Source organism: Pelmatolapia mariae, linkage group LG18 (assembly GCF_036321145.2).
Source record: "Pelmatolapia mariae isolate MD_Pm_ZW linkage group LG18, Pm_UMD_F_2, whole genome shotgun sequence".
NCBI classification, from domain to species: Eukaryota; Metazoa; Chordata; class Actinopteri; order Cichliformes; family Cichlidae; genus Pelmatolapia; species Pelmatolapia mariae.
The window spans coordinates 19,115,075-19,129,457 of record NC_086243.1 but is presented as its reverse complement, the minus strand read 5'-3'; the positions used below and the strand labels follow the sequence as shown (position 1 = coordinate 19,129,457).

Below are 14,383 nucleotides of genomic sequence, written 5' to 3'. Positions count from 1 at the left end.
AGATAGGCTGGTATATGAGGTGCATATAAATGAGAGTTGTGTCTTCTGTCTTCCCCGCCATGAAGAGTTTGGTGCGCATTTGCTTCATTAGCCATCAGTCTCCGCTAAGCCAGACTAATGGTTTTCCTGTTGCATGACAGTGACTTTGTGGCACAGACCACTAATATATTTTCCCCGCGCGCTCCCTCGGAGAGAAATATATACAGTTCTTTTTTTATTTGCGCTGCTCATACATCATGCTGCAAATAAAAGCATATGGCTCCTCCTCTGTGGATTCAACATCTGGAGCAGTTTGTATGGATGGCTGGACAAACAGTTGCTGTAAAAGCCCCACAGACACATCAGGTGTGATACATTTTTCCTCTATGCTTTTTGGGCTCTGGGGCTAGATTGTAATGAAGATGTCCGGCCTTTCAAATGCCTTTCAGATAGAACAACTGCTGGAGGTAAAATGTCAGAAGGACTAAAACACTTCCTTTAAATGTTTTCATTTTCACCTTCTATTTTCCTTACCCTGGCTGCCACTTTTTGAGTTTCCTCTGCCACCGTTGTCAAGAAATTTGTGCTACGTTTTCAGCCCGGCACTCATTTTTATGATCAAAATAGGTCACTGAATAAAGCCATGTGGCATTTTAAAGAAATGAACTTCTGCCTCGCTTAGAGTACAGAAAGTGGAACCCTTGAATATGCAGAGTAACTCTTATTACATATCAAGCTGCTGGCTAATGCTGGGGGAGTATAACAGCACTTCGAATGTGTTAACATACATAATTAATGGCAATGTGTACATTCCCTGCTTCTAGTGATGCCTTAGTACGGCTTCTCCCACTTGTGTATTTCAAGACGTTTAACTAGTCCCAATTTTTAAATGACCCAGTGGGATACAGCTGCAGGAGGAACAGCAGATTATTGATTAGTGTGTGGAGGAACACTTGGTTGTGCAGTGCAGACATTGTTTCCAAATCAATCAACAGTGTGTGTGTGTGTGTGTGTGTGTATGTGTGAAGGTTTTAGATCATGATTTTGTTGGGTACAACTCAGTGTCTAGTCTCCAGTTATCAGCAGATCCGGAGAGCAACACAGCAGCGTGGAGGATTCAAACAACTTGTCCCTGGCTATCTCCCGCCTGCCATATGGACCAGACATGAGCGACAGCGTTTCACTCAGGCCCGATTTCCTGACAGTGTACCTCTGCCGCCTTGACCCAACACCTTTTTGATTTAGTACATCAGCACAAACGTGGTGGGAGGGAGGCATGTGCTAGGACATAAAATCATCAATGACATGTCAATGTGTGTGTCCCCTCCGTAAGAAGTGAGACCCACAGTATATCAAACAGATTGCACCTGACCTATGACCAGGGAATGGAGCAGCTCAGCTCAATATGCCTGTACGAGCAGCGAGCTGGACACACTGAGGCTACAAGCCTGAAAGCACTGAGGTGAAGCCTGATTTCTACATCTCAGTGAGCTCCATAGATGCACACTGCACTGACTGTCTGTCAGCCCATAATGGATTAAAAGCAAGCCTTCCTTGTAAGCACCCTGCCACACCAGCTTATAGCGAGAGAGGCATCGTAAATTTTGTGAAACACTCAGGGATTCAAGAGTTTTCTGCGAAGCTAATAAAGCACACAGGGCCAGCAGCATCATCCTCATCAGCAGCAGCAGCAGGCTGAAATACTCCTCAGGTTTACCACAGATGGACGTTTGCCTTGATGCTTTCTGTAAGAAGCAGAAGCTGGGAAGGCTCGAGAAAGAGGATACAGGGATGATGAAGGATTTGTGAATAGTTGAGTGACGTTTGAGCTGTAAAAATGGCCTTTTTTTAAAAAGTGGGAATGTTGTCGATTACTGGCATCCAGGGCAAAGAGACTACTTTAACGCAGCTGAATAGCACTATGGAGGTCTGCTGCCACTGCACTGGCTGGAGGAACTGCGGGTGCTGCCTGTGTACCTGCACTGAGCCAATGTTAAAGGTTTCGACAAGCCCATATATCGCATGCATGTCATCTATTAAGGAAACTGATATATCACGAGGCCCATCGCAAGTTCCGCTAACTGCATCACACAAACGTAACTATTGGTGGATGCCACGGTTTATTATCCATTACACCATAGGTGACTGACAGATACATCTCAGCGCACCATTAAAGCAAATAACATCTCCACCAAAAAAAAGTGCATTGCGCGTGGGTTAATGCTTCATTTCAGAGATGCTGGACATTATAATTAAGTACCAATGCTCGTCATGGGCTGTGAATGTAAAAGCGATAAAAAGGTATGTGAGGCTTACCTGGTTTTCTAGTAACAGGTGGTGATGTCCTATTAGATTCCTTTGGACTCCCATCAATCAATCAATCATGTGATTGTTTTTTTTCTCCTTCTTCTTCTTCTTATTTTAATTTATGCATCGGTTGCTAAAACATCTCTGCGAAATCACAACGTATCCCTTGTGGCAGCATCGCCCACACGGTATCCTGGTCCACTACACTGTAGCAATATGCAAAAACCGACAGAAAACAGCCCGCACTCGCACGCCGAACCAGATTTGTCCATATTTCCTGGGCAGCGGTGGTTTCAGGGATTCCTTTCCGTCGACATCTCTGGCAGAAGGTCCGCTTTCACAGCTCCGCGTCTGTATCTCTCTCTCCCTCTCTCTCTGTCTCTCTCGCATCGCGCTGCCAAAATGACTGAGGCTGGAAATCACATGCGGCTGGTTCAACGCGCGCGTCAATCGCCTTCGTTTACCCAAGGCACCCGCACAACTCCGGATCCATAAATATTACATGATTCTACTTTTTTCTTTGCTGTTTTCAGGGACGCCTGTCGCTCTGTCCCACATTACACACACTAATATATTGCAAAGCCTTTTTATTTTTATTATTTCTACCAATCACATTTGCGTGCACTGCGGTCCTCTGTGCTTGCGTGTGCTTGTGAGCTCGTACGTCTATCTTTGTGAGGACCGGTTTGAGTTTGAGACCTTGGGATGGGAGGACATTTGTGAAATGTGAGGACATCGTGGCCGTTGCTCACTTTTGCACAAAGCTTAAAATGGGCTTTTCTTTGGAGGGGGGGGGGGGGGGTAGGTTAGGTTAGGTTTATGCTTAAACTAGTATTAGGTTCATTATTTGGAAACTACAATCCAAAAGTGTGTGTTTATTAGTATTGCACATGTTGTGTGGACATAAATCTGTCCAAACTGTCACATTGTGGGGATCTGGCTAAGATTTGCAAGCCCCTTTGACATGAATCACTGATTTTTTAGATTGAAGCTGTGGTCAGGATAAGGTTGGGCTTAGATTAAAGGGTCAGGTTTCTGATAGATTTTTCTACCAAACTATGCCCTGGTGCAGATGACCAAAAGAAAAACATAATTTCATGTCTGCTTACACGTGTAGACCATTCTTAAAAATGATTGGCGCACGTGAGTTACAATGCTCTGAGCTGAATGGTTTATAAAAGGGAAAAAAAAGGCATGGGTGGATTTTCTCAGTCTTGCACAGTCAGACACTGACTCAGTTTTTGCTGTCAGTGAGCACATGCACATACACACACACTGTATATGCATTCAGTCACTTGGTAGTATTTGGATTCTCTCCCTCAGGCCCTCTCGTGAGCAGCTGCGCAGGCTGACCAGGTGCTCCTTATTTTCCATGCTGTCATCATGCCAGCTGAAAGATCCCGCTGTTTCCCCACATGAAGCAAGTTGACTCCTCTGACGTTTCAAGCTGCCTTCTCGGGCAGCACTTACTCATAAACTGTGTAGCACTCGTGCACATTCCAGTCTGAAGTCCACGTATACCGGATTTCCAGCCTGTTAATTAAGGCTTGTTAATTAAGGGTCAAAACCTGCTGCACTGGACGGCACAGTACTGCTCCAGCAACCTGCAGCTGCTCTCTTGGTTCTCTATGCCAAGGGGAGACGTGTGATTGGGAGATAATAAATGGAAGTGCTCACTGACTTCACACTTCACTATACAACAGCAGCCTCTATATGTGTCTTCAGCAGTAAGGCTGTCCTCCTCAAAAGCTTAACTGTGATCCATTATCACCAAAGCTAATTCACACCTTTACTAATGTTGTTATATATTCCTCAGGTAGGTCCCAACAGAAGCCTTGGAGATATTTTGACCTTATTAGAACTTTAATCTATTTGACTTACAGTTTCTTTGGCTATGTCATTAAAAATTCAGACTTTCCACCATCACTTGCAATAATTCTGTCATAACTATTATGGCAGCTGACTCAGCTTTACTGCTTTAGCAGGCAGGCCATACAAGTTATTTCAATGTATGCCACTCCCTAAAGACTTTAAAATCAAGAACAATTGGCTGCTGTGTCAGATTAATCTGCATTTTAGGTATACTATCAAAAACTGGACTGTAAAAAAACAACAACAACAACAAAGGTGGAGCAATGGATCTATACCCATTTTCTTAATCAGCTTCTTACTATGAGCGATGAGGATCTGCACGTACAGACAGTTATGTGCCAAAACGAGGACAGCTGCAGTTATTTCACATGAGAGGTTTCTGTGCGTGCGTACGTGTTCTCGTCTGTGCTCTCCTCACTGGTCCGAAGTGTGAAAGGCTCATTAGGAAAATGGTGATAACATATTCGTGCACTGGTTGGAAATTGAATTTGAATTCAAATGTGATGAGAGTCATTGATCGTTTCCTATTTGCTGGGGAAAATTCTTTGGTTGTGATATGAAAACATGACACTGGGAAAGCAGTTTTGCACTGTCCTGATGGATCACAATCAACTGCAATGAAAAACATGACTGTGTGGCAGAAAACACCTGTGCTTGACCACACAGTCCTGTTCACATTTTAACCGAGCACATTTAATTATTTATTTATTTTGCTGGCGTTACACTGTCCTGATTTGACATCATGTAGGGCCAGGGATTCAAGGCTTCCTCTCCGTTAATTAATTTTAGAGCTCATAAACTACAGCCTCTGCTTTTCAGAATTAGTGATATGATTTCAGTCGAGCCCCGAGCTTCTGCCCACCCTCCTTCATTACTGTCAGTAGAACAGTATCCTCATGCTCTGAATGCAGAGAACATAACTGAAGCATGAAAACTGCAAGGAGACATTTTTCACCTAAGCATGCACGCAGTGCTTCACTTGCTTGCTGGGTAATATTGATTTCAAAGCATTACCTTCTACAGTGCACAATGTTTTCTGCTGGATCACCACCAAACACCACCATTTCTCACCCATCCTACGTGCCTACAGAGTGCTGAATGTGTGACAGTAGCCGGGAGTTATTATGCACAGATAACCTTCCCTTCCCTTTATAATCCAAGCAGGCACAAAGGGAAACTATTCATGATCTGCAATTATGTTTTCTAGATAAGATAAGCAGTTCACAATTAACTTAAGGCTTGCCCCAGACATAAGGAGCTTTTCATATCTGCTGACCCAGCCAATCAAAGTGCTCCAGGAGCTGCTTTTCAATATCACCATAGCTAAGCCTTTGCCTTTGTGGGTTTCTTTTTTTTCCTGCCCTGTTAGTTTAGATGTAAGACTCACACCCTGTCTCTTAGAACTGACTCCAACACAAGGGGGCGTACACTGCTAAGTTTGCCTCTCCCTGTCCAGTTCAGCAGCAGCAGGGATAAATTTGATTATGGTATGATGCTGACCTTGAGAGGGAACTACACTTAAATTTACATTTAAAGGATGAATGCCTTATTGCATTATTGGCAATGAAATGTGTGGCTTTCCCCGCAGAAAACTGCATTAGAAAGGGGCCACTCTTTGCCTTAGCCAGTGAATGAGAATGTGGATGGCAGCATGCAGTTTTGCCATTCGGTGGTTTGCACTCATCCTGCAGTCACTTGCCTGTTTAATAAACATGCATATATAAATATGTGTGTGCACTATAAACCTCCCCTTTCCCTTCAAGCCATTTATTATCATCATCAACATTATTATGCATGCTGGTGTTGGTGGGAGCTTCCCCCAATTCAAGCATGCCACCCATAAAGGATAATCAAGTCCCCAGAGGTTTATAACACAACAATCATCAGTGACACTGTGCACACTCCGTGCAGTGATTGCATTAGCGATGGCATTTTAAGTAGCTAATCTATGTCACCCTGAAGTCCTAATTCCTTTTCTTTCGCTACTTCGATATTTAAACAAAAAAATATTCTGCTCCTTTTCCTCATCTCACTGCACTTAACTAACCCACTTGCACGCTTGAATCACAACCAAGTTTTTGCACATCTATGCACAAAGCACCTGTCTTACTGGAATAAATGGCACTAGCCCAGCCCCTTAGGGGTGTGCAAGCGCCACTATAGGCTAAACGCGCATTTTGCAGTTCAGCGGTACACACGAAATGTAATTGGTTTGAGCTTCCAGTTTATGTAAATAGCAGTCGGTGGCTCCTCCCATGCACCTGATAGGCAGTATTTACAGCTCTTTACAGCTACACTGTTTCCAAGTGCGCAGCGACGCAGGATGACACTCCACTGGACTTAAGCAATAAGGATTTCCGTCTTCGCGCAGCAAACTGACGCTCATCTCCCCTTTACTAAAAACTAAAAAAAAAAAGTTTGCCAAAAGTTGACTTCTTGTTTTCCAAGATGCCACGCTCCTTTCTGGTCAAGAAACACATAAACTCCGCAAAGAAGCCAAATTATAGTGAGTTGGAAAGCCCAGCAGGTAAAGTTTCGCTTGATGTTTTTTTGTTTTTAGAAATAAAGCAGCAGTGTTCACTTTTTACAAAGTTTAAAAAGTTGTGTTTCCCACAGGCAGACGCGTTTCTTGTTTTTTTGTTTTTTAACTTTGCAGAAGTTTGTTTCGTTTCAAACTCACTGGACTACTTGCTTTGAAATCTGTGCTTTTCACTGAAGTCATGACAGCCAAACATCTCATAACCCTTGCTGTCTTTTTTTATTTTTTCCAGTGTTCATCACACCGCACATCTACAAGGCTCTTCCCCTGTCAGTCATCCCCCAGCCGGAGATCCTGAGCCCGGCGGCGTACAGCCCCATCACAGTGTGGACTACCAGCAACTTGCCGCTATCTCCGCTCCCCAGTGACCTCTCTCCCATCTCTGGATACCCCTCATCGCTCTCCGACACCTCCTCTAAAGACCACAGCGGCTCCGAGAGTCCGAGGAGCGATGAAGACGAGCAGATGCTGCCCAAGCTAACAGACCCTCACGGAGTTGAGGCAGAGAAATTCCAGTGCAGTTTGTGTAGTAAATCCTACTCCACGTACTCTGGACTGCTCAAGCACAAGCAGCTGCACTGCGACGCCCAAACGAGGAAATCCTTTAGCTGTAAATACTGCGAGAAGGAGTACGTTAGCCTGGGGGCTCTCAAAATGCACATCAGGACTCACACCTTGCCTTGTGTTTGCAAAATATGCGGGAAAGCTTTCTCCAGACCGTGGCTGCTCCAGGGACACATCAGGACGCACACTGGTGAGTTGACTTGGTGATAAGAGTGGGGCCTGCTGTGTGAAGAAGCAGCTTTAGATTCATCAGGAGCAGATTCAGCATGCTGATATATGATGTAGTGGTTCTAACAGCTCCCTACTGTGTTGTAGTGATACTGAATTCTCAGACTGATATTCTTTTTTATTTTATTTTTCTCCTTTTGAGTCATCAGCAGTGCTTGCCTTCTAAACTGTGTTGCAACCATTACAAAAATATATAGTCCACAATGTCTCTGTGTGTGCAATTGCTGACAAACGTCTTCTCTCATTTCTGCTTCAACAGGAGAGAAGCCCTTCTCCTGCCCTCACTGCAACAGGGCGTTTGCGGACAGGTCCAATCTCAGGGCTCACCTACAGACCCATTCGGATGTGAAAAAATACCAATGCAAGAACTGCTCCAAAACCTTCTCCAGGATGTCTCTTCTGCACAAACATGAGGAATCTGGTTGTTGTGTAGCACACTGAACTGGGATACCTTTTCCACCACCACCAAAAAAATGAAAGAAAGAAAAAAAAACCCTCCTCTCTTTCTTCTTTATTTTTTTTTTCTTTTTTCCCAAACCCAGGAGAACTGTCAGGGAATCACACCAAAGTGGGTTTGTTCACAAATTTACAGACTTTTTTTTTTCTTCTACTACCGGCCGATTTCATTTCAGAGTGCGAAATAGCTCAGTGCTCGCAAGCCTCTCGTTTCAAGCAGTGTTTCTGTGATTGCAATCAGTGTCGAGCTTTGTCAAACCATGTACTCACCTACCTGTGCTATTCATGCACTTTTCTGCATGTCTAGAAAGTTTTATATGCCTTCACAATGTTATCTACAGTGTTTGTACCAATGTCTCTCTCAATGGCTGTTAAGCAGTTGTTTTTTTTGTTTGTTTTTTTTATACAAGCAATACCAAAAGGTGCATTTTGAATGAATGGCAGTATAACCAGAGGAATATTGAAGCCATTGCTAGATAGGGAACAAGTGCAAACTTAGACTTAGGGTGAATTTATTATAACTTTTGCACAGTCTTTAGAAACAGTTCGCCAGCACTCAGAAAGCAATAGAAGTGCCTCAGATTTACTCAGCAATAATATGCATTTTCCAGCGACAGGTTCCTTTTTCTATTTTTATATATTGAATGTAAGTGTGACTGAGATGATTGTATATTAACAGTGAAAACTGTGATGCTAAATGATTTTGATATTTTCATATTATCATGACACTTTTGAAAATAAAGTTTCATGACGTTTTGTATAATTCCTCTGGCATCGTGCATGAGTTGCTTTTTCCTCTGTCAAGCCTTCTTTGATTTACGAGCAGCTCCTTTGACTGATCGTCGCACGCTTCAAATGGAATAAAGACCACAAAAGTAAATGATATATAATCCGGCTTGCGCCATCCCGTGCTATGAAGATGTACAAAAAGGGAAAAAATGAGGAGAGAGGTGACTCAGCTCTGAATCAGGCCTGAACCTGTTCCCTGTGAACCTGTCCAGGCATCAAACAATCTTGAAATTTAACACATACTGGCTATATTGATCTGCACTCACTTGTTATACCCTCTGAGGGCCCGCGACACCCTCTTTGCCCGAGTTTGTGTAAGCTTTAACTGTGAGGGGAGTTGTTCTTATAGAAAGCCGTCCTCGCTTTTGAAACCCGTGCCATCAAAGTAGATAAACCGAAGCAAAGTTGGCTTTCTTTTATGTTCCTGCTCAATCACAACAATCACTGCAGGGTGCCAGGGCATACCGATCTCCAGGTTTTAATATGTTTTTGCAGAAAGATCAAATTTGCATCTGCTTTGACGACCTCCTTGAATTCTGGGATGCTTGCCATAAAGGATTAAATAGACTTCCTCGGGCTACGTTTTGTTGTCTTATACCATATGCTGTCTTGAAGCAGATAGAGATTACAGCCCGAAAAAAGAAAGTGCAATGCCTTTAGGGATACAGTCAAAGCTGAACTCTTTCTAACAAACCCCAGAGTGCGCTCCCATTTGCCCTAATGCCCCAAACCTGCGGACCAGAAAGATGTGATCTGACAAACAGACACTTGTTTTTCTAGCTGCGAGGGGCTGAACTCCCCTGTAGGTAGATTCTCCTCGCTCTGAGTCATCGTCAAGCTATTTCAGGTGCTCGCTGCAGCTCTTTGGACTGGGCCAGGTGGCTCCAGGGCTCTTCAACCTCGCTGAAAAGCAGGTGCAGCTGGAAGGACATTAAACTGCAGTCACCACAGGTCTGCTGATACTGTAGAAACCACAGCCATGACCTAATGTGCAAACGTTACAAGCGGCGGGCCCTGTTATTCAGATCATTTGCCTCATAAAAGGAAAGTGCCATCAAGAGGGCACTCTAAACTATCACAAATGCCGCCTGTCTTCGCGTTTCTTTGGAGAACCTAATATCTTCTTTCCATAGGCAACACTTTATCATTCTGGTGTCAGCTAGGGGAGGGAAGGGGAAAAAAAAACGATGCATGTATAATGACTATTAGCTTCATAATCTTGCAAGATTTTCCTTTTACAACAACAATTAACTGCATGACTGATTTCTCAGATAACAACAACGTGTTAAGCGCTTTCCCCTCCAACACGAATATTTGATTTAGCTGCTGTGATAGTAGTGGGTGGAGATGGGGAGGAGAACGAGCAGGAACTCATTTGTTCCAAAGCATATGGCTATTAGAAGATGTGCTAAAGGATGTGATATCAAGTATTTGTTAGGTGTGGAGACCGTTACTAGGCGCGCTAGTCTGTTTTAAGCTGCAAATCTACAGAGGATAAATGCAGGTAGATACCCTGTGGGTGTTTTTGCGGGTAGATTCAAAAGGAAAAATGAAAAAAATTCAATGTTTTGAAGGATAAACTAGAATAGTCATTTCTTCCCGGTCTGTTCTTCTTTAGCTTTCACTCAGTTTGGCCGTGTACTGCTACCTTTCATTTGTTTCCCCCCAAAAATCTAATAAAATGAAGAATTTAATTAGGCAATTTAGCACATTTAGAGCAACCTATTAGCCCCATTTAGTACAAATCAGGGCTGCAACTGGCAATTGCATCATGTTTTATTAGATAATCTGTTGCGTCTTTTATTAATTGATTTTTTTTTTTCAAAAAACCTAACACTAAATAATTTTCCCTTAGCCCAAGGTGATGTATTCAAATGGTTTGCTTTATTGGACCAAAGCCTCAAATCAAAACATATTTAATTACTTTGATAAAGGACAAAGAAAAGCATAAAATCCACATATTTGAGAAGCTGTCACCAGAAAATCTTCTTCTTTTTTCCTTGAGAAATGACTAAAATGATTAACTGGATATCAAAACATCTGTAGTAATGGATTCATCGACTAATCCTAAAATAAGATTTTGCCACTCCTTTTCTTCAGATGTTATTTAATTATCACTTCCCGTCGTTTTCATCATTGACCACCTTTAAAGCCTGCATTCATAAGGCTGTTTATTTCATCGCAGGCATTAAATCACACATAAAATAAATGTCCTCACTCTGTGGATTTACGCACCCACAGCGACATATTAAAGAAGCCTCAGAGAACAGTTGTGCTGAATGTAAAGCGGGGTATGACTCCCCCCCCCAAAAAAAAAAAGCCTGCTGACTTTATGGTGAATCGGGGAGTGTGATGCCTTTATGACAATCAAGTGGAACAAATACAGTTGAGGGCGTCCTCTGAGCTCCAACTGCTTTGGCCGGAAAGTGATCCCCAGCCCTCCTCTCTAACCCCAGCACATCAGAAAGGAGATGATTGTGTATTCCCCTTCGCTCCGACCGCCTCAAGGAAGGTTTGCCTGCTTATTGAGCTCCCGCGTCTTGTTAAAGACTATTCTCTTTTATTTCCGTTGCCTCCTCAAGTGACTGGGTAGCTATTTAGAATGATTCTGCTTTCTTTTAGCGCATTCTCCAGATAATACCGTTTTCCTCTAATTGTGTATTGTCCTTTGTGTTTGTTGATAAATTAGATTCATGCGGATCAAGCCAGCGTGATTTAATCAGCAGGGAAGATGAATTCTTTCGAATTTCTTTTTCGCTTTCTTTCAGTTTTATGTCTTTATCTCGTTAAAGTAAAAGAATTAATGCAAACAGTTGTTTAAAGACTCTGAAGAAATTGGATTATAGTTCGATGAAATAAGGAGCAGACTGCCTGTTTGATGTGCGCCAGGCTTGAGTCTTGCACCGAGGGATGGTGGCTGACCCTCCATGTAGGTCATAAATGATTTTTTTTCTTCGGCACGTCATTACGAGCAGTGAAGTGTAGAGTCCAGCAGAGACAGACGGCGCTCTGTTGTCTTAATCAATAGCTCTGTGGCCTCTTTTTGTTGCCTTCTTCTCGAGCAGAGGTCAGCTGTCAGAGAATCCTGTGATCATATTCACTTGATTGTGTTTCCTCCTTAATGTTTAGCCCACTAAACCCCATGACCACAGCTGTAAAAGAACATCACTGTAAACAACACGGCCCTTTGTGACCACAAAATGATCAGACAGGCTTAAAGGTGCCCTTTTTTTCACTCTCTAACAGTTTTCGCAACTCACACGTTAAACTCTCAGATTCTCCGTTTCTTGCAGCATTTAAGCGGTAAACAAACCAGCAATAAATGATTTAAAAACACAGACGCATTGTATGGCAGAGATAAGGGTTTATTCTTTTATCCATTAGAGACGATCCACAAAGTAGGGGAGCTCACTGTTTCGGTCCCTGCTTCACAGATTAATCTATTCCCTAAGTATTTTTAAGTAAACACATCTGGAGGGTAAATAAATCACAATAGATTGCAGCCTTGTTGTTGGGAAAGAAAGCCAGCTTCACCCGTGACTCAAGAAGATGTCTTACCACCAGCTTATCGTGTCACTTAAGACCGTTACTGACAAAGTATTTCTGCATGTGATGTTTGCACTTTAACCGCAGCATTGAATTATTTTTCGAGTTAATTTTAAACGGATGGGTTTCGGATAATTCTGTTATAAAACAGCATGCATGTTTGAACAACCATTAAAATTATGGTGTAAAGAATTCAAGTCTGCTAGAGCAAGTTAAGATTACTAGTTGTAAAATTATCATAGTATAAAGCCTGACAGTTAGCCTTTTAGACTGGTATTAATACACTTTATACACTTACAGGCCTATATACTTTCTGAGGAATGTAATTCCAGCAGTGATGGAGCCAGACAGTTTTATTGGAGTGGACAGGTTGAAGCCATTACTTACACTGGGGTGGCACGGGGAAAATTGGGACAGGTAAATGGCTCTGTAAAAGGTTCTGCTATAAAAAATAGCAGTTATTGCATAAAACTTCAGTTTTAAGTTGGTGCACACCCTCCGAGCTCCTCCCCTAATGGGCTTCACTATTGGTCGCCTGTGGTGGAGCATGACTAGCCCCTGACCACCTGTTTGCTTGACCCCTGAATACCAGCAAGGCTGTTTTTGTTCTGATTCTCATGGCTTCTGGATGAACAAGATACAGTTTAATACATTTGACAATTAGATTCACTGTAGAGATTCAAAGCAAAGTGCATAATTTTTACTAGAGTCAAAAACTGAGGGTAGTTATAAAGCTATATTGTGCTGAATTTAGCTGTGGCTTTGTTCATGTTGTTGACTGTCTTGATGCTAGTGGAGTACCAAACGAAAATCATTAAAAATTATATTTTTTATTCATCAATAGAATATGGTTTAGAATTAAGCATTAGCTATCTGAGTAGCTCTATTCTTTTAATGCCATGGGGGTTTTTCAAGCTCACAATCTGAACAACTGCATCGCACAATCATACCTCAGCTTTGGGAAACTACCCTGACCGGCCACTTCACTAGTTACAAGTCGGGTGCACTGGGTTGGAAACACACATTCCTCATAGATTTTGCTCCTTACTGACATGACATCATCAGACATTGCTGCAGATTTGCTGGCTGCATGTCTGTGATGTGAAGCTCTCCTTCCAGTACGTCTCAAAGGTAATGCATTGGATTGATATCATTGTGGAGGCCATTTGACTGCAGTGAACTCACCATAATGTTCAAGAAACCAGTTTGAGATGATTTGTGCTTTGTGATCTGGTGCGTTATCCTGCAGAAGATGAATACACTGTGGTCATAATGGGATGGACATGGTCAGCAGTGATACTCAGGTAGGCTGTGGTGTTTAAATGATCTTTGGCCGGAACTAAGAGACTAAAAGTGTGCTAAGAAATATACACCATTACACCATCAGCATTCTGAACCATTCATACAAAGCTAAATGAAATAAATGAGCTAAAATGGATCCATTATTTTATACATCAAATCTTCTATTCAGTTTGTTGAATCCATCTGAATTATAGCCTCAGTTTCCTGCTCTTATCCGACAGGAGTGAGTGACACCCAGTATGGCCTTTTGCTTCAAAGTTTAATGTGCTGTCTGTTCACAGATGCTCTTCTGCATACCTTGGTTATAAAAAGTGGTTATTTGAGTTACTGTTGCCTGACTATCAGCTCCAAGCAGACTGGTGGTTCTTCTCTGACCTTTGACCTCCCCCAGAGAACTGAGCCTGGTTCTCCTGGAGGGTTCTTCCCATTAAAACGGAGCTTTTCCTTACCACTGATGGGGTTTTCTCTGTATTATTGTAGGGTCTTTACCTTACAAAATAAAGTGCCTTCAAATACTATATAAATAAAATTCAATTGAATTGAACAGAACTGAAGTATTCATACCACCCTGCCTGGCACCAACAACCATGCCACTTTCAAAGTCACCAAAATAACCCTTCTTCCTCATTCTGCTTGATTTAAACTTCAGCAGGTCATCTTGACCATGTCTACATGTCTAAATACACTGAGTTGCTGCCCTGTGTTTGGCTGTTTCAGAACTGGGTGTAGCTTTTTAGTCTAAGACACTGAGTGGGTTTGTTTATGTGTGTAGATGCATATCATTCAAGATTATTCTATTTT

The 14,383-nt window shown here is 42.5% G+C and overlaps 2 protein-coding genes across 3 annotated transcripts in view; one reads left to right on the top strand and one right to left on the bottom strand.

The window, feature by feature from the left end:
- The window catches only part of sntg1 (syntrophin, gamma 1), a 39,558-nt gene extending 36,823 nt beyond the window's left edge, over positions 1-2,735 (bottom strand). Inside the window, exon 1 of one of the 2 annotated variants that reach the window (XM_063462390.1) lies at positions 2,296-2,735. The gene's annotated coding sequence lies outside the window, so the exon portion shown is untranslated. The remainder of the gene's footprint in view (positions 1-2,295) is intronic. The other variant, XM_063462391.1, reaches the window with a different exon arrangement.
- A 3,743-nt stretch (positions 2,736-6,478) lies between these two features.
- snai2 (snail family zinc finger 2) lies at positions 6,479-8,710 on the top strand. The gene is made up of 3 exons (XM_063462023.1): positions 6,479-6,685; positions 6,930-7,451; positions 7,749-8,710. Exons 1-3 carry the CDS (start codon positions 6,607-6,609, stop codon positions 7,928-7,930), a joined length of 783 nt encoding a protein of 260 aa, XP_063318093.1. The 5' UTR covers positions 6,479-6,606; the 3' UTR covers positions 7,931-8,710.
- The last annotated feature ends 5,673 nt before the right edge of the window (positions 8,711-14,383 follow it).